Below are 18,080 nucleotides of genomic sequence, written 5' to 3' on the forward strand. Positions count from 1 at the left end.
GGTGTTGTGCGGTGACAGATGTTAGCTACGCTCAGGGTGGGCAGAGTGTAAGGTCCGCTCTTGTTGAATCACTACGTTGTACACCTGAGACTAGTGTAACATTGTGTGTCAACTATTCTTTAGTAAAAAAATGTTTGAAATAGGAGTACCTGGGTGGCTCAGTGGGTTGAGTGTCTACCTTCAGCTCGGGTCATGATCCCCGTGGCCTGGGATCGAGTCCCGCGTCAGGCTCCCTGCTCAGTGGGGAGTCTGCTTCTCTCTTTTCCCTCTCCCCCTTCTTGTGTTCTTTCTCTCAAATAAATAATAAAAATCTTTAATAAAAAAATTTTTTTGAAATTAAAGTTATTTTTATTTTTTATAGATTTTATTTATTTATTTGACTGAGGGAGACACGGTGAGAGAGGGAACACAAGCAGGGGGAGTGGGGGAGGGAGAAGCAGGCTTCCCCCTGAGCAGGGAGCCTGAAGCGGGTCTCGATCCCAGAACCCTGGGATCATGACCTGAACTGAAGGCAGATGCTTAACGACTAAGCCACTGCCCCCAAACAGAAGTTATTTTTAAAGAAAAGGCTACAGGGACTCTGAAGGCTGATAGATGGTCAGATTGGTCAAACTTTCTTTGTTACTCTTCATTGCTCTTAACATAGACTTTTTTTTTTTTTTTTAAGATTCATTTATTTATTTGACAGAGAACACAAGTAGACAGAAGCAGGCGGAGAGAGAGGAAGGGAAGCAGGCCCCCTGCTGAGCAGAGAGCCCGATGCGGGACTTGATCCCAGGACCCTGAGATCATGACCTGAGCCGAAGGCAGCGGCTTAACCCACTGAGCCACCCAGGCGCCCCTTAACATAGACTTTTTTTGTGGCTGCCCCAAGTATGTTCTTCTTAACCTTGTTCACTTTGTACACTTTGCCAATTTTACTACGAGTTATAAACAGGAGAAAATTGGACTTTAGAAATTGCATACAATTTTAAGGTTTTCTGAGTTTATAGTAATGAGATTCCTAGTTAAAGCCTGGGGCGGGTGTGTCCACCGGGTCCAAAGCAAACGTAGATAATGAGATTGCTTTGCAGTTGTCTTTTCCCGACCAGACCAGTCGAGGATTCTGTAGATCCTCCCTATCCAACATGGTAACCGTCGTCCACACGTGACTATGGAGCGTGTGGGGAATGGTTAGTCCGAACTGAACTGTGTGTCCATAAAATACACGTTCGATGTTCAGGACTTAGTACATGAGAAGAGAATGTAAAGAATCTCCTTAGGGCCTTTTCAGGTCGAATATATATTGAAATGATAATATTTTGGATACATTGAGTTAATGAGTTAAATAAAATATTTAAATGAATTTCCTGTTTCTTGGCTTTTTTTTTTTAAGATTTTATTTATTTACTTGACAGACAGAGATCACAAGTAGGCAGAGAAGCAGGCAGAGAGAGAGAGAGGAGGAAGCAGGCTCCCTACTGAGCAGAGAGCCCGACTCGGGGCTCGATCCCAGAACCCTGAGATCATGACCTGAGCCGAAGGCAGAGGCCTTAACCCACGGAGCCACCCAGGCGCCCCTCTTGGCATGTTTTTAATGTGGTTCCCATTGTACTTCTGTCGGACAGTGCCGATCTGGCAGGAAAGAAAATCGAGAGCTAATAACCCAGCTCGTTTCGTGAGTTTGGAAGTACGTCGCGGAGGGGGAAGCTAAACATCCAGTGATCCCAATTTTTTGGTTCGGTTTGGATTTCATTAAAGCTTCTTTAATGAAATCCATTGTAAACCTGCCCCAGGGTCCCAGGTGGGAAGAGAACTAGATCTTTTTGTTTGCTTAAAAGAATTCAAAGAAAATCCTGAATACATGTCAAAAGTGATTTACTTTTCAAAAGCTTTGTAAAAAGCTTTCCATTTACTGAGGTTGGAGGGATGATTAATAGCGAGTTCTTAAGAGGGGAAAGAATCAGGAAAATGATCCAGAAACTTCTGAAAGGACTCTCCTGGTCCCGAGCAGAGGGATCCGGGGGGAGACTTAAGGGCCGCTCGTCGCCTCAGATCAGCCATACGCTCCTGTGTTCACACCTTCCCTCCCATAAACAAAAACCCTGGGAAAGAGAAAATATTTATTCCTAAGTGTCTATAACTGAATTTATGGCTATAACTTGCTGGATATTATTGCTTCTGCAAACCCATGAAACTGTGCTCGTAAAGCATGTTTTTATTAGTTCGTACATAAAATTTTTATGGTAATGGCAAACAAAGGACCGATTTAGTTTAGCTGAGTTTGTTCTTATCACTCCAGCTTGGAACAGATAAGCGACGGCGCAGGTAACACGAGTCAGCAGGGAATAGGGTCAGGTTTCTCCGGGCCGGGGCTCCCGGGGCTCCCGGCCCATGGGTGAGCAAGGTGGGACTCCAGGCCTGTTGAGAAGCTCCCAGAAGGCCCGGCCAGCGCGGAGTAGCGGGACGCTGCTGGGGGGCTGCCGTTAGCTTTCCGATCTGCTGTTGAGCGGTTACACTCCCCATCCGTAACCACGGGAGTATTCAAATGTAGCTTCTGAAAAGGTCTGCATAGTTGCTTTTGAAAGAACTCCCACATACTGTATTTCAGCTGGAGACTCGCAGAGAAAAAGGGTTCAAGCGGCTTATTGTGGGTCATCTCCCACTCTGGGATTTAAACAAAGCCCCAACAGAACAAAGTTCCTTTAAACGGGGTGCCTTCATCTGAGTCCCTCCTGTCCGTGGTTTGGCAGGCTGGACAGAGAGCGAGCCCACGCCTCTCGTTCCCACCACTGCCTTTTCATGCTTGACCCTTGAATGTGCCACATGATCCCTATGGTGGCCTGGAGTGGAGGGAAGTGTTTCTAGAATTTGAAGATGGAGCATTGTTCCTCATTCTTGCCTTTTCCTTCCCGATAACTCATTCGTCATTGAAAGTAAGCCTAGAATCTATAGTGAGTGTGATTCCTGAACCCAAAATCCAAGAGACACAATTGGACACGTACACATCTAAGGAGGGGCACAATAGCAAGAAAAATAACTGTAGACCGCGTGGGGCTGCGGAATGAAAGACACAGGCCGATCACCGTGCGACACTGGAGATGGTCTTAGAAATCAGCGGAGACCGCGAGCAAGCGTGCAGCACACTGGGCTCACTCCGGGCTGAGTTCTGTACAGGACGTTTGTGAAAATGGCACTCAGTGATCAGAGAGCTCCGATCCTAGATGATGCAAGGACTCATGCATCAGAGAAGTCATGCTGCTCCATCTCTTCCTCTCTGTGGATCTACACTGGAGCCACTCCGGAGAGCAGGCAACTTCAGCCGTCCTTCGGAGTCTCTCTAGGAGCAAGGAGCATCTGTAACTCCCAGCAGCCCCCTTTGGGGATGTGCTCCCTTTAGGGCCACTCTAATTTGAGGTGCTCTATTCTAGGCGTTTCCTCGGTGGACTTGTTTGTTGATTCTCAAATGCACCGTGTGCATTTCATAAGTTGTTTCTTGGCATTCTTGATCAAAGATACCATTTGCGCAGGGTGTACGCATGCACACGTGTGTGTGTGTGTGCGTGTGTGTGCATGCACACGTATACTCAACTGTGTGTTTACCTTGATCTCATCTTAGGCTCTGGGAAGAACACAGTCCGCTTAATCTTAGGCTAACTGTAAAATGCAGGCATGACGGTTTGCTCTTGCCGATGTTTTAGGAACGTGCTGCTGGTTAGCCCCGTAGGAAGTCACGCAGCAGGGTTTCCCTACTCTCACAAGGAGGGTTCCTCAGAGCAGTGAAGTAACTCCAAAGCCAAGGCTGATTTCCTACCTTCGTGGAAAAGACCTTCCAGATCGGACATGTTGCTGTCCACGCAGACAAGGGTTACTGCAATTTCCAAGGACTCTCCATTAATACTGGAAATTAGAGCCATGGGCCCCCAGGTCCTCTCTGAGACAGCCTGTCGGATCCCACACTCTGGCCCCGAGACCCCGGGTCTGCATGTCTGACGGCCCTCCACGCGGAAGGTCTGCAGACTTCAAGTTACTTTGTGTGAAGGGTGGGGTCACGGTCTGGGGAGTCCAGGAAAGACGACGAACGGAGTCGGAGGAGAGGCGGACGGCTCTTCTTTCCCTCCAGAGGTTGTTAAGAGAATACCTCGATTTTGGGGGGAATTTCGGGGAGGCTGATTTGTTAATACAGTTTCGAGTCTTTTAACTCAGGATGGGATGAATAGCTTTTCAAGTGTGTATGAAAGACAAGAATCCCCAAAGAACAGTTCTGTTTTAAAGAGCAAGCTCCAGGGACTCCAGGTTTGTAACGAAAGGGCAGATATGAAAGAGATGAACTCTCAGGGCCGACTCTTTGCACTAAAGCACGCTGGCTGGGGTCCCTGAGAGGCCGAGGTCCTGCCAATCTTGCTGGCTCTGGTCCGGTAGCTCGGGGAATCGAGCGAGATCCGCTCACAATAAGTTAGTTGGTACTGACCGGGCCTGACCCATATTATGGAGCTGCAACAAGTGGAAAGTATAGCGGAGCTTTGGGAAAAGCCGTAGCATGGACCGTGGAAGAGAAAACCGACGTCTTAATTGAACAGAGGGGAAATTTGAGCAGAAGCGCCAAGTGAGGATACGAGGGCACTGGATGGAATGTTCCAGCCGCGGCGGAAAGAGCCAGAATATTTCTTTAGTGAGGACCTGATGAGACTGGACGATTCTCTGGGGTCAGCCCCCATGGAACCTCTTTGTCTCTCTGCTGATTACGTTAGAAGCAAGGGGGTGCCGAGAAAGTGATAGGAACTTGAAGAAATCTGACAACAGCGAAATGAATTTTGGAGTTCGGTGTTAATGACCGGGAAGGCCCGGGAGTTGTAAGTATCCTGAACTTTGAGGACTTGGGGTTAGGGAAGAGCCATGGACTGTCCAGAGGTTACCGAACTTCTAAAGGCTGCTCCATAGTAGCTTTACCGTGAAACACACCGTGAACGCATGCATACGTAAATAAGCGTATCTTCATCCACATCCGCTGGGTGAACCGGTTTAGAAACTTGCCAGGTGTAAAGTCTGTCGTGAGTCTGGTGACGCGATGAGGCCTGATTCGGATCCACAGTGCAAACCTGAGGAGACACTGAACTCTAGGAAACCGAGCGAGGGCTGCTGGAGGGGAGGTGGGTGGGGGAATGGATGACAGGGTGTTGGGCATAAAAAGGGCACAGGGTGCATGGCGCTGGGTGTTCTAGGGAGCTGGTGACTCACTACACTCCACCTCTGAAACTCTTAAAAAAAATGAAAGGCAGGAAAAAAACACATGATCTAAAGATTTCCAGTAAGCAACCCTACCACGCTCTTCTCTGAATTCTGGACCTGGAGGACGGATATGGAAGTTTAACTTAGCAGCTTTGTACAGTCCGTGACCCTAACCCTCGAAGGGAATGAGCAGAGGGCCGACTCCAGAGCTCTTCACGGGGTTCTTGTAGGCGAGCCCAGAAAAGGTTTCTACTCCCCCGGTTTTCAATGAGAGGCTTTCAAGTACTGGTTTTGCATCTTCAGCCCATTGTGATTTGAGGAGAAGGATCCTTAAGAGTGTTTTTATGTAATGTGCTTTATGGAAAATCTCTGATTTTAGAGGCAATGCTGCAGAGAGTTTAATTGATTTTGGTAAGGTCCCACAGCCAGCCCGTGGGCCAGAACCAAGCCCCTGGCTTAGTGCCAAACCACAGAGACTGGCTCTCTCTTTCTCTGTCTTTCTATATTTAGGGGATTTTCAGGCATTGCAAGTGCTGTCATCCTACTGTTCGGATAGGCACAAGTGAGTACAGAAAGTCACCGCACACGACGTGTGTGTTTTGGACAATGCGCTTGCCACCCCGGCCCAGAGTCTCTTCCCGTTTACACATGAGCATTGGCCTTGGGTGGATCTGAGGACTTTTCCAGCTCCATTTAAATTTTTTTTGGAAAATTACTATTAGGATGGTGCAGGATTTGGCATTTCTGCAGTTGGTAAGCCAAAGAGGTTGGGTCGGTTTGGAGCGTGGAAGCCCGTGTGTGGCTTTAGAAGGAGCAGCGGACCCTTCCACAGATCAGTTCCTTGTCCCCTGTGGGCGCCTGGAGACATGGCGGGCCATGTTTGTTGTGGCTATTGTCGTCACGGATGTGCTTGTATGTTTTTGCGTCAAGGGTCAAGGCCATGCGGATGTTAAATTAGGAACGCACTTTCAAGACGAAACGAGTATTTCTGAACGTCCCCACTTTCTATTTGATTGTGGCTGTAGACCCACAGAGCAACCGGCTGCACTGTGTCCTTTCATTCCGGGCACGGTCTCCTGATTCCCCTAGTGGGGAGATTAGGGCTAAGAGAGGGGGAGTGACTCGTCCAAAGCCCGTCATGTTGCCACTCGCCCACCCAGGCCCAGAATTCGCCTTTGACCTTCACAGAGCCACGTTTCCTGAGGGCCTGCTGCATGATACGCCCTTTGCCCGGCACCGGGATAACACTGGCCCTTCAGTGCGGTCCAGCCTGTCTCTGGTCTGGGCATCTCTCCTCCGTGGCGGTGGTTCTGAGCTGGCCAGGGCAGAGCAGAATCCATCCCCCAACCTAAAGCCAGCCCCAGTGCAGCCGGCTAGCTTCCTGGAATGTGCTCCAAGCAAGGAAGAGCCTCTCTCTTGGCTGATTTGAGCCCTGAACACCCCCATTTGCTCGTGGCTCCTGGCAGGAGGGCTCCAGCAGCTGCAGACCTCACCCCTGCCTTGTACAGGCTCTCACTTCTGCCCTCCCTAGCGTCCTGAGTGGTGCGTGTGTGCGCACGTGTGTCTGTGTGTGATACATGCACTTGTCCCCTCAGTTTTGTCCAGAATGCAGGGTTGCTTTGTGCAGACCCTTCTGGGGTCACATACAGGCAAGTATTGTCTATAGGCCCCTCATGACTCGTTCTCACAAGAGCACAAGGAAACTATGAGGAAGTCACAGCGCCTACAAGGAAGCCACATTTTGAATTCCAGGCCATAACGCATGGCTGAGTTTCTTGAAAGCTTTCCAGGGTTAGGCAAGATTGAGGTGAGAATGGGCTGCTTCTGAAAGCTGCATGGTGGCAGGCTCTCCAGACAAAACATGGTGGGGAAAATGCATGGAAAAGGCTATGACCTGAGCGGAATCCTTTCCAGGTAAACCTCTTGTCCAGTTTCATAATCTCACTGGGGTTCCCCTTGAAAGCCTAACTAAAAGTCCGTGTCACTCTGCAAAATTGCATAAAGCAAGTGTTCAGACACTCAAAACTTCCAAGCCCCCTTCTTCACAGGTCAGAACTATTGTTTTATTTTTATTTATTTATTTTTTTAAAAGATTTTATTTATTTATTTGACAGAGAGAGATCACAAGTAGGCAGAGAGAGAGAGAGAGGAGGAAGCAGGCTCCCCGCTGAGCAGAGAGCCCGATGCGGGACTCTATCCCAGGACCCTGAGATCATGACCTGAGCCGAAGGCAGCGGCTTAACTCACTGAGCCATCCAGGTGCCCCTATTGTTTTATTTTTTAATGGAAAAGGGAAAGAGAATGGCTCAATTTTTTTTTTTTTACGTGGATCTGTGTGTTTCTCAGTTCCTACATTTTACCTTCCAGCACCTCGGGGTTGTGGAACTGCTGTCTGGTACCAGGGAGAACCCAAGCAGGCCAGTGGGGCTTTGGCCTCTGGACGCCATATTCCTAGGACCACTGGCCTAACATTCCAAGAATTCCATCCAGCCCCCAGCAGTGGCCGGCACATGCTTCTACCCAAGCTGGCTGAGACAATGACCGGCTTCCTCTCCTTCTGTCTTCTTCTCATGTGTGTGTATTTCTTACAGCTTTTCTATTGTTTGTCCCTTTTCTCCTATTTCCCCTTTTCCTGGTCTCAGTCCCTTTGTCTCTTTGTTCCTTGTCTCCCACCCAACCCTCCCCAGTCATTTGTCTCACCACTATCTTGACTCAAGTCTAGGCCGAAATACCTGTTTTATTGCAGAAAGTTTTAGGTAATCTATTCGTGGTTTTTAAAATCAGGTAAAAAGAACCTTTATCTCTTAAAAAAACAAACTGCAGCCAATCCCAACCCCACTAAATGAAGCTCATTTTTATTTGTTTGTATTTAGTGAACGTATCAATGAATGTATTTGTTCAGTGTTGCCCGTATTGAGATGCTGGGCTGCGGGAAATACTGGGGTAGACCAGACCCGGTCTGCCCTGAGCTCGCCTCTGGTTGTGCAGAGAGACTGGGGACGGGCAGTTATCAAAATGACAGGTTGGTGAACCATGAGAGACTATGGACTCTGAAAAACAATCTGAGGGTTTTGAAGGGGCGGGGGGTGGGAGGTTGGGGGAACCAGGTGGTGGGTATTATAGAGGGCACGGATTGCATGGAGCACTGGGTGTGGTGCATAAACAATGAACACTGTTATGCTGAAAATAAATTAAAAAAATAAAAAGGGACAGGTTGGGAGGGAAGCTCATAGAGGGGTGGTCCCAATCATTCAGGGTGGGGGAAGATTGCCCAGGGCACACTTCCTAGGGGAAAACCTGGTGGTTGCGTATTTGGGGCTGGGAAGCAAAGATAGCCTTCTCCAGAGGAAGTGCAGCCCCTGGGTGATTCCATACAGGGCAAGAGGGGTTAGTCCTCTCTGATCTTGGGAGGTGACCTAGGAGGAGCCTTTGACTCGACCCTGATGCCGGGGTTGGATTCATTAGGGTGGTGTTTTCCTCTTGCAAATTGAAAGTGAAGTCAGTTACACCAAGATTCAGACCATGTGATTTTATTTCAAGTTGCTCATTAAAAATCACAGAACATTGGCTGCAACGAGCAGTTTGTGCATATTGAGAAATTATCCGGACGCCCTTCTTTATTGAGTCTCGTGCCTGTGACCCCAATTCTCAAACGGGCAGCCAGAGGGGACGTACTTTGTTAGGAGCAAGAGAAACTCAAGGCTAGAAACCAAGCCCAAGGGCATTAATTTGTCCCAGGGCTTTTCCACGTGACAGAGCTGAAGCTATTATCTGGTCATCATTGTGCCCACTTTGTAGGGTTGTTGTCACACGTGGACACGGCAACACATATAGAAAGTTGTTGGACTAGAACCCGGCTCCTGGAAAATGCTCCAAAACGGCAACACATATTGCTGATGGTCGATGAGGGGGGCCTGCCCTCGCCTTTCGGAGTTCTCCCAGGCTGGGCTCTGTGCATCATCGTATGTCCTCGAATATGTCACCAAAACCACATCCACAAAACGCAGTCCAGTACTGAGCATTAACGTCACTCTGAGCCAGCATCTCTGCAAGGGGAAGTAAAATGAAGCTGTAGAAATCCTCTGAGCTGGATGGCAAGAGTTGACAGAGCATTTGTCCTAAGACATTCTTCAAAGGGATAGCTGAGCCGTGCCTTGAGCCGCACATCTTGGGGCTAAGAAATCTCCGGGAAGACTCCCAAGACACAAACGCAACTGACGTTTGGCTTCATCTCACAACCCTGTCTTTTTCTGCTTTACCGTTTCGCCACCCCGAGTGTCAGAAAGCAGTGGGCAGGGGCTCAGGGGCCAGATTTCAGCCCTGACGGTGAAATCGTGCAACGCGACAGCCTTTCCCATCGGCAGGACCCTGGATGGAGGCGAGGCTGTAAATCGAGGGTGAAGAGAAGGCGAGCGGCCCTCCTAGGCCCTGGGCAGCCCCAGCGAGTGGAATTCTCCCTTGCGAGAGGTCACGGAGTCACATGCTGTGGATGGATAATTTTATGGCCGCTAATAAAATTTATAGCCAAAGCAAGCTAAGATAATAAGGGTAATCAAACGTCCAGCCTTGGGACACAAGAATCCCAGCGTGGCCCCTCGGTGCTGGCCGAGGTGGGGGCCAGTGCACAGTGCAGGGAAGAGCTTATCTGTCTGTCTCCAGGCCAGCACCAGAGTCTCAGCGGTGATTTGTGTCTGTGCGAGCCGGGGATAAGCTTCAGGTTTGGTGGCAAGAGCCTGTGCTTTGGGGACAGCATGCCAAGAGCCGTAGGAGAATTAACTATTTAAATTTAAATAGTTAACATGTTATACATTAATGTAAATACATAATAAAACATATATAAATTCCTGTAAGTGAATAGTGAGCCTAGGACGGGACTAGGAGCAGCCCAGTGTGCAGCCAGCCCTGCTTTAGGGAAAGGCTAGCCGAGCACTTGTGACTTGACAGGCAGGAAGCAAGATAAGGGAGGGTGGCATGTCACTCGGGCGAGTACACAGACATCAGGTGTTTCCGCCCAGGCCGGGGCTTCCCGCAGCCCGGCTTTCCAGGCAATTGTAGTTGGTTTCCGTTAACATGGATCAAAAATATTTATTGAGCACCCACTGTTTGCAAAACTATGAAAACATTAAGCGACTGTGTGAGCCATACATGATCATCCAAGAGATGTCCCCAAACAGGGAGAGAGCAGTCGCCTAAGAGAAAGTGCTATTAGGTGTTATTTTCTGGAATTTGGGGGTCGTGATGTCATTAAATATAAGGACAGCATGGACGGGTTTGCTGTCCACAGATGTGTCCGTGCAGGAACTGGAGGCTGCAGGTGTTCCCCACTGCCTTGGCAGAGTCAACGGAGGTGGCTTTCTGGGTCAGTCATGCCATTTAAGATGAACCCCCCCGTGCCGGCGCAGTCTGGAAGCTCTCAGCCGTTCCGGTCTGTAGGGGAGTGAAAGGTCATTGCTTGTAGATCGCAGTTTACACTGTGGACCCGACTTTGGTTTGGGAGAGCTCGACGTCCTTTGTCTTGATTTCTGTAGTCAAGATCATGACCACATGTAAGATCTGCTCTTTCTTAAGGGACAAGTGGAGAGTTTCTCCTATTGAGGGAGCGGTGCACAAGTCTCACTGTGGTCGACAGACACAGATCTTGCCTGAGCTTAAGATATAGAGAGGAGCTTTACCCAGGAGATGTGTGAAGAGTGTCAGCCCGCCCTGGGAATGACACGTGGGGTTCTCCCACAAGGACAGAGCCCACGTGTGCAAGCGCACGTGTGTACACATGCACACGTGCACCCTCCCCCTGTAGCCTGGTTCCTTTGATGACTGCCTGGTGTTTGCCTGACCACCACCCGCAGGACGCGATGTGCTGTTTTCAATGTAACAGATACTGTTGCTTTAGTGCTTACCGCAGGTCCCACGTGCCTGAGTTGGAGCCTAAAGCAGGTTTTAATCCGAACTAAACTGAATAGGGGCCGCTGGGTGGCTCAGTCAATGAAGCATCCGACTCTTGGTTTCAGCTCAGGTCGAGATTTCAGGGTCATGAGATCGAGCCCTGCGCCGGACTCCGCGCTCCGTGGGGAGTCTGCTAGTCTTCCTCTTCTCCTCTCCCTGCTCACTGGCTCACACTCACTCTCTCTCTCTCTCTCTCTCTCTCTCTCTCAAATAAATAAATAAATATTTTTTAAAACCTTAAAAAAAAAAAAAAAAAGAACTAAGCAGAACAAGATCGTGTGCTGAAAATCTACTCTCCCTCCGAAAGTTTGCAATTAGGACTCAGCGAGCATTCCATCCGCTGCTCCTAGATGGGGACAGTGGCAGTGACAGATACACATAACCGTGGTGATGAATCCTTTCTGGCGAAACCTTAAGTTTTTCAGACGAGTCAGATGCAGAGCTGTAGGTTTGGAATCTGAGTTTTCACAGAAATGTTGTTTATTGAGTTTGCCCGAGAAAAGTTCCCTCTGAGCAACCTGTGAAGCAGAGGTGAACCGTGTAGTCCTTTAAAAACGAGGCTCCTGATTCCGAATTATGCGGTCAAGTTAAAGTTCCAGGTACCTCGCTGTCTCGGGCATTTTCCCCTACAGCAGATTACAGGGAGGCCCTCAGGGGGAGTTAAAGGAAGGCTGGGCATATGGAAACAAGAAGGAGATTGTAACAAGGACTAAGTCTTCTTCCTTCACGGCCTGAAGAAAAAGATTTAATCAGATAAACATAGAGAAAAAGCAGAAAATAAGAACAGCTCTGATTTATCCCACAAACATGGTTTAAACATCTCTGTGTGGCAGACGCCGGTTTGATTTCTATGGATCCAGTGGTGGGGCACACCAGCCCTAAACACGCCATCCCTGGGTTCTGAGAAACAACAACATATCATTAAATACCTAATCGGAACCAAAGTAAAGACACTGAAAGAAAAAAAAAAGACAATGAAAGTAAAGATTGCATTCCTGTTACAACATCTATGCAAGGCTGGAAGCAGTTTGGAAGGAGGCTTCTTCGAGTAAGTAATGCTTGAGCTTGGATCTGGACGAAAAGTAGAAGCATGCCAGATAGAGAGTGAAGGCATGTGCAAAGGCCCTGTGACAGGAGGGAAGTATGTATATTTGAGGAACTTCAGGAAGTCCAGAAGCCTGAAGTGCAGCAATTGAGGGGGGAGATAAACTGGCAATTACTATAGTGATTTCTATGTTATTTCTGAAAGTTTGTATGTGATCTCTAGAGAGGATACTGGGTGTAAATATAAGCGAAAGCATGAATTTGCTGGTGGCCTGTGTTAGCAGACATCTGCGGGGATGCCCTCTTCCCGTTGTGGAATAAGCAGAACAAAAATGAGAGAATGTTCAAAAGAAACCAGGTGAGCTCAGCCGGGCTCTTGGAAGGGGCTGGTTGTGATGGAAGGTGTGGGCTGTCTCCCTCCCAAATTATCATTCTGTATCTGAGAACGGAAGAGCTGATTGGAAGGACCATGTGACTAGGGACCTAGGCAATTGTGGTTTTATACAGGGCTTGATTTCTTAAAAAAAAAAAAAAAATGTTTTCTGGGGTTGCCTAGGTGGCTCAGTCGGTTAAGCATCTGACTTCCAATTTCTGCTCAGGTCATGATCTCAAGGGTCCTGGGATCAAGTCCCACTTGGGGCTCCATGCCGAGCATGGAAACTGCTTCAGATTCCCTCTCTCCCTCGGGCTCTTCCCCAACTCATGCGTGCGTTCTCGCTCTCAAAAAATATATAAATAAATAAAATAAGAATATTTTCTAAGATAAGTCAAACGTTAACATTTGTTGATTATGGTCCTGGATCTACCCCTATGTGTTTTACTTATTTATTTATTTTTCTATCTGTTTAAAAATTGTTTTTAACTAGACAGGGGTGGGAAGAAGGGGTGTAGGAGCAAGGGAGGGGCCAGCACTGGCCTGAGAGTCGGGGGCCGGTTCTCAACCTCACATGAGCTTGGGCGAATGTGATCTGAGTCCTTATTTATGAAATGGGGTTTTGAAGAGGCTGATCTTGGCAGGGCTTTCTTGCTCTAAGACCTTCTGTGTTTCTGATTTCTAAGAACCATTGATTATTGAATCCTTCTACTTATAGGTTTGGGAATCGAGTGTCCCATGTCCACAAGTGCTCACTTTTTTTTTTTTTTTTTAAAGTATGAGATCCAATCTTGCTTGGCAAAGATAGCCACTAGCACTCTCGAAGGAGGTCAGGGCATTGAAGTCCTTTTGCTGAGCGACTTCCTAGAAAGCCATGGGCCCGCAGGATGCTTATAGTCTTCCTGGGCTAGACTCAGGAACCTGGAACCACCTAGAAACCTGTACCTCTCACCATCCTCCCCACCCCACATCCCAGGGGTTTCTCTGTGGGTTTGCGAGGACCGTGCATACATAGTGAGACAGAATCCCGTTCCTGCTCTTCCAAACTTCAGATGAGAAATACAGAAATGAACAGGAAACGCCACAGCCAGATGATCAGACAACAGCCACGTTCATGAGCCCACGGACATCTGTGGTGACGAATCACGCAATGGGTTCATCCCCTGTACTGTACTGCCTCTCTTCAGATGTCTCTGTGTGCCGAAACCAGTTTACGGAGGCACCTGGAGGTGCTCAGTCGGTGAAACGTCTGCCTTCAGCTCAGGGCGTGATCCCGGGGTCCTGGGATGGAGTCCTGCGTGGGGCCCCCTGCTCAGTGGGGAGTCGCATCTCCCTCTCCCTCCCCTCTGCCGCTCCCCCTGCTCGTGTGCATGCGCACTCTCTCTCTCAAATAAATAATAGATAAAGTCTTCAAAAACAAATAACTAAACCAGTTTATCTATGGTAGATTGTAGCTACTTGATGAAAAAATGATGGTCCTGTGACAGTGGGTGTGTTTGTGGCCATTGGTGGAGCAGACGTCCTGGAACACGGGGGTGGGGGGCTTCATAAGTGCTGCTTAGCGCTAAGTGGTGACATAGGTGTGAACAACCTCCTCCTCTTCTTCATCCCTCTGGGAGAGTGGCAGCCGGTAGAGGGGAGCCCTCACCCCACACACAGCAGAGGAACCCAGAGCGGAGGGGATGCACGCCCCCAGCCTGGGCAGCAGCTCTGGCTGAGTGCACGGAATGTTCCCCAGGCCATGGGCTCCTTTCTCTGCCTCTTCCTCCCGGGGCTCCCTTATGTGGGTCAGGTTTCCTTACAACACATTGAATGAATGAGAATAAGAAAGTATGTGTTGGCAAAATTTCAGCTGAAAAATGCCAAAGCTTTCCAAGTAAGGGCATGAATTTAAGCGAAGTTTCAAGTCAATGGGGCTCAGAGTAACGGCTGTGCAGCTAATAATGAAAAGTACAAATGTTTTTATGTTCAAAGGTTAGCAAATGGGACTCTCACTGGCCCGCTGGCCTGCTCAGTTACAAAGTGGAAACTGTGCCTGATCTTTGCTTTATTGCGCTTGTATTTTCTAGGTAATTAGGAACATTTTCCATTCAGCATTTAAGACGTTTGAGCTGCCTGCAGACTCTTTTTTAAACTGAAGTCTTTCTTCTTTCTTCTTTCTTTCTTTCTTTTCTTTTCTTTTCTTTTGTTCTTCCTCCTCTCCAATCCCCTCTCTCTCTTATTTTTGTTAAACTAACATTTTTCCCTTTTGTAAGTGGACTAAAGCTTTAAACCAACAGGCTTTCCAAATAGCACACTTAGGCTTTGCCTGCATCATTATTATATGGTCACGGAATGACCACTTCTGCGAAAGCGTATTTCTACATGAGATTCTCATTTTGCCCAGAAGCGAGCTTCTTCCTCGCACATCCGGTGGGTTTAGATAAAACGGACCCAGCCCCCATGCACTGGTGCCTCCGTCGTGAAGGCGATCATTGCAAACAAAACCGAAGCCGTGTATCTTAATGAAGGAGTAGGAATATCAAGTCTGCTGAAATGATCTAAATCCTTCCAGAAACCACTTGGAAAACTACAGTGGCTATATTATTTCTATGAGTTTCTCTGCACCACGTTTGCTGACGGTTTATAGCAAACAACAATGATCGTGTTTGAGTCCCTCACATTCTCCGATAGCCGGTTCGCTTCTCCTTTAATAAATGATAACTTTGCCCCTCTCGTCTGTCAGCGTTTGGGGCCAGTCCCAGTAAGAAAGCAGCCGTGGTCGATGCTTCTGCTCCGTCCGGTCTTGGGCCGCAAACTGTGGATAATGGCTCACACTCTCTGCTCCAAATGGACAGGAGACACGGGCATAATTGAAACTCACAGTGTTGGGGGGTAATTTTATCCCATTATTTCTAATGAAAATGAGGAGGTGTCCAGACTAAAATCCTGCAAAATATGTTCTGAGAAGCCCAAAGAAGCCCCAGCGTGCATGGAGCATGTCCCTGGTCCCCGTTCCTCACCCCGCCGGGCCACCGTCCCCACCTGTGCTGGGACCCCCGCCCCCTGACAGAGGGATGTCATCGGTGGTGCGGGAAGGGCAGTGAGTCACAGGTAACGAGCCCCGTGTCCGTTTTCCTTGTCAGATCTCCCAGCTGATGACGGAGACGGGCCGGGAGGGGCTGACCGAGGCGGCGCTGAATCGCTCCAACGCGGACAAGCCCTCGGCCTGCGGCGCCCCAGCCTCCCAGGGCTCCTGCGCGGCCAGTGAGACTTCCACAGGCCCCTCGGTGGCCGCTTCCTTCTTCGCCAGGTAAGAGAAGCGTCCGGAGCCTCACTTCTCCAGCTTAGCTAAAACACTAGTGAGAGTTTGGAACTGTCTTGGACTTCCCGCTTTAGGAGGGGGTTCCGCAATCTCAGACTGCCGCCGCTGGGTCCGGACGACCCTGACGGTCTGGACACTCAGCAGCATCCTTGGCCTCCCCCGCTGGACTCCCACTGCACCTGTCACACTTGCGACGACCGTGAAGGTCTCCAGACACCGGCATGGGTGTCGCGGGTGGGGGACCACAGCTCTAAGAATATGTGGCTTTCACGATGTCCCCCTGGGGTGAGGACTTCGGGGGGCCCGGCCCCCCACCTGGTGTTTCCAGACTGATGTTCTTAGCACAGCAGATGAATGGCTTTGACCATGAACTAGGAAAGAGATGGCAGCCTTCTTTTTTTTTTTTTTTTTCCCATTCTGGACAGATGAGCAGGATAGTTACCCTATACCCTCCAGTGAATCTCAGGGCCTTTAATAAGACAAGAAACCCAAATGAAAGGTATCTCGACAATGTTTTATGCCTAATTTTAGCAATGCGGCCGAGACAGGGCAGGAGACAAAGGACAGCTGACCAGAAGGCGCTTTCGGGATCGTCTAATTCGGTCTCCTTGTTTTATGAAGGACCGGCCTGAGGACCAAGAAAGTTGAACTTTGAGTTAATTTATAGCAAAGTCAGAAATAGAAACCAGATTCCTCAGCTTCCCCCCCACCCCGTGACTCATTCTTTATTTGATCCTTGGAACTTAACTTTAGAAAACTTTTTCTGCCTAAGATTTGCATGTCCCTGGATAAGCGGAATTCAGAATAAATGGCTCCAGGTCCGAGATCGGAGGAGCCCTGAGGTCTGCCTTGGTGTCCCTGTCTGTACACCGAGGTCAGCCCCTCCTCCTCCGGGCTGCTTTGAACATTAAGACAGACTAGGGTAAATGATAAAGTCTTGTACAAAGGGCGATTTGGTACAGACTCCGATAATATGTCAGGAGGAAGGAAAATTGCGTGGTTTCTCTGCTTAGCCTCGTGAGTGGTACCATCCAAAGCACAGCATGTGAGGACGGGGCTCCGAATAGGGGAGGATCCGGTCAGAGGGAGAACAGAGGCCAGTGTCCTGGGTTAATAACATCCCCAGTAAAGACGGCATAGGGGCCTGTCGGGAGACTGGGTCTGAGGTTCTCATTGTGTCTTGGTGCCGTGTTTATTGTCCTGTGAAAAGTTGCGCCGACTCGGGTGTATGGCAAGTAACAGGAAATGAGGTTGTGCCCGTATCCACGGGACAGATGCTCCAAGCCCGCCAGGGGATGCCTGAAACCGTGGACAGAACCAACTAAGAGGCCATGTCCACGCCATTCAGGGAGGGAATAAGAAGGTGGAAATGCTGCAAGCACAGACGATCCCAGGACTTAGGCGGGTGGTGAGAGCGTGTCCGGGGTGGGCGACGAACATGCTGAGGAAGGAGGAAGCCACATCATGGCAGATTTAGTCCAGAGAAGACGACCCTCAGCTGTCTCTTGGGCCATCGTGTGAATGAAGAATTTGGTTGGTTCTAAGAAACACCCAAGTATGTAGGCAAAGATTGAATAAAACCTGGTGATGGGACCCAGCTCGGACTCCCTCCAGCTCAGCTCTCCCAGCTCAGGATGCAGGAGAATTTGCACACAGCTCAGACGACCCCGAGAGAGAGTGAGGTCCCCGTCACTGAGGGAGATCAAGCTTACACTGGGGGACTGCTGGCCTTGGTGCTGCCGAGAACCTTCACTGCCCAGATGGAGGTTGCCCTCCAGGGCACTTTCCTGACCAGAAGTACCTTGAACATGAGAGGCCTCAGTGCAGACTCCACCCAGAGACTTTTCTGGATCAGCTACCCTTAGAAAACCCCAGAAGCAGGACTGGAAGCAGGAGGAGGTAGGGGTTCACTGGGAAAGCCCATGCACCAGACATAGGGTAGGCCTGAAGCTGACTTTCAGTTAATCCGAGGAGCATTTCCAAACGAGCCAGCACACACCAGGGAAGGGAAGGACAAATGACAGGCAAGGGGAGCCTGGCCTGAGACTTACCTGCACTCCCGGGTCAGAATGGAGACCGTGGGCTGAGCCCAGAGCCAACGGGCATTTGATGTGGGTTGCGGGGGAGGGGCCAAAACCAGCCCCGGTTGTGCTGCCCGGCAGCCTCGGAATGCCGGGTCCAGGGTTTTCTGCTTGGGATCAAGGACAG

General features: G+C 49.3%; 1 protein-coding gene across 1 annotated transcript in view; it reads left to right on the forward strand.

Moving 5' to 3' along the window:
• KIF26B (kinesin family member 26B) overlaps positions 1 to 18,080 on the forward strand; it is a 412,466-nt gene that overhangs the window by 188,221 nt on the left and 206,165 nt on the right. The window contains exon 4 of the mRNA XM_059412563.1: positions 15,694 to 15,860. Within this exon, the coding sequence (XP_059268546.1) occupies positions 15,694 to 15,860 (167 nt within the window). The remainder of the gene's footprint in view (positions 1 to 15,693; positions 15,861 to 18,080) is intronic.

The sequence above is a fragment of the Mustela nigripes genome, chromosome 10 (assembly GCF_022355385.1).
Source record: "Mustela nigripes isolate SB6536 chromosome 10, MUSNIG.SB6536, whole genome shotgun sequence".
Taxonomy (NCBI): domain Eukaryota; kingdom Metazoa; phylum Chordata; class Mammalia; order Carnivora; family Mustelidae; genus Mustela; species Mustela nigripes.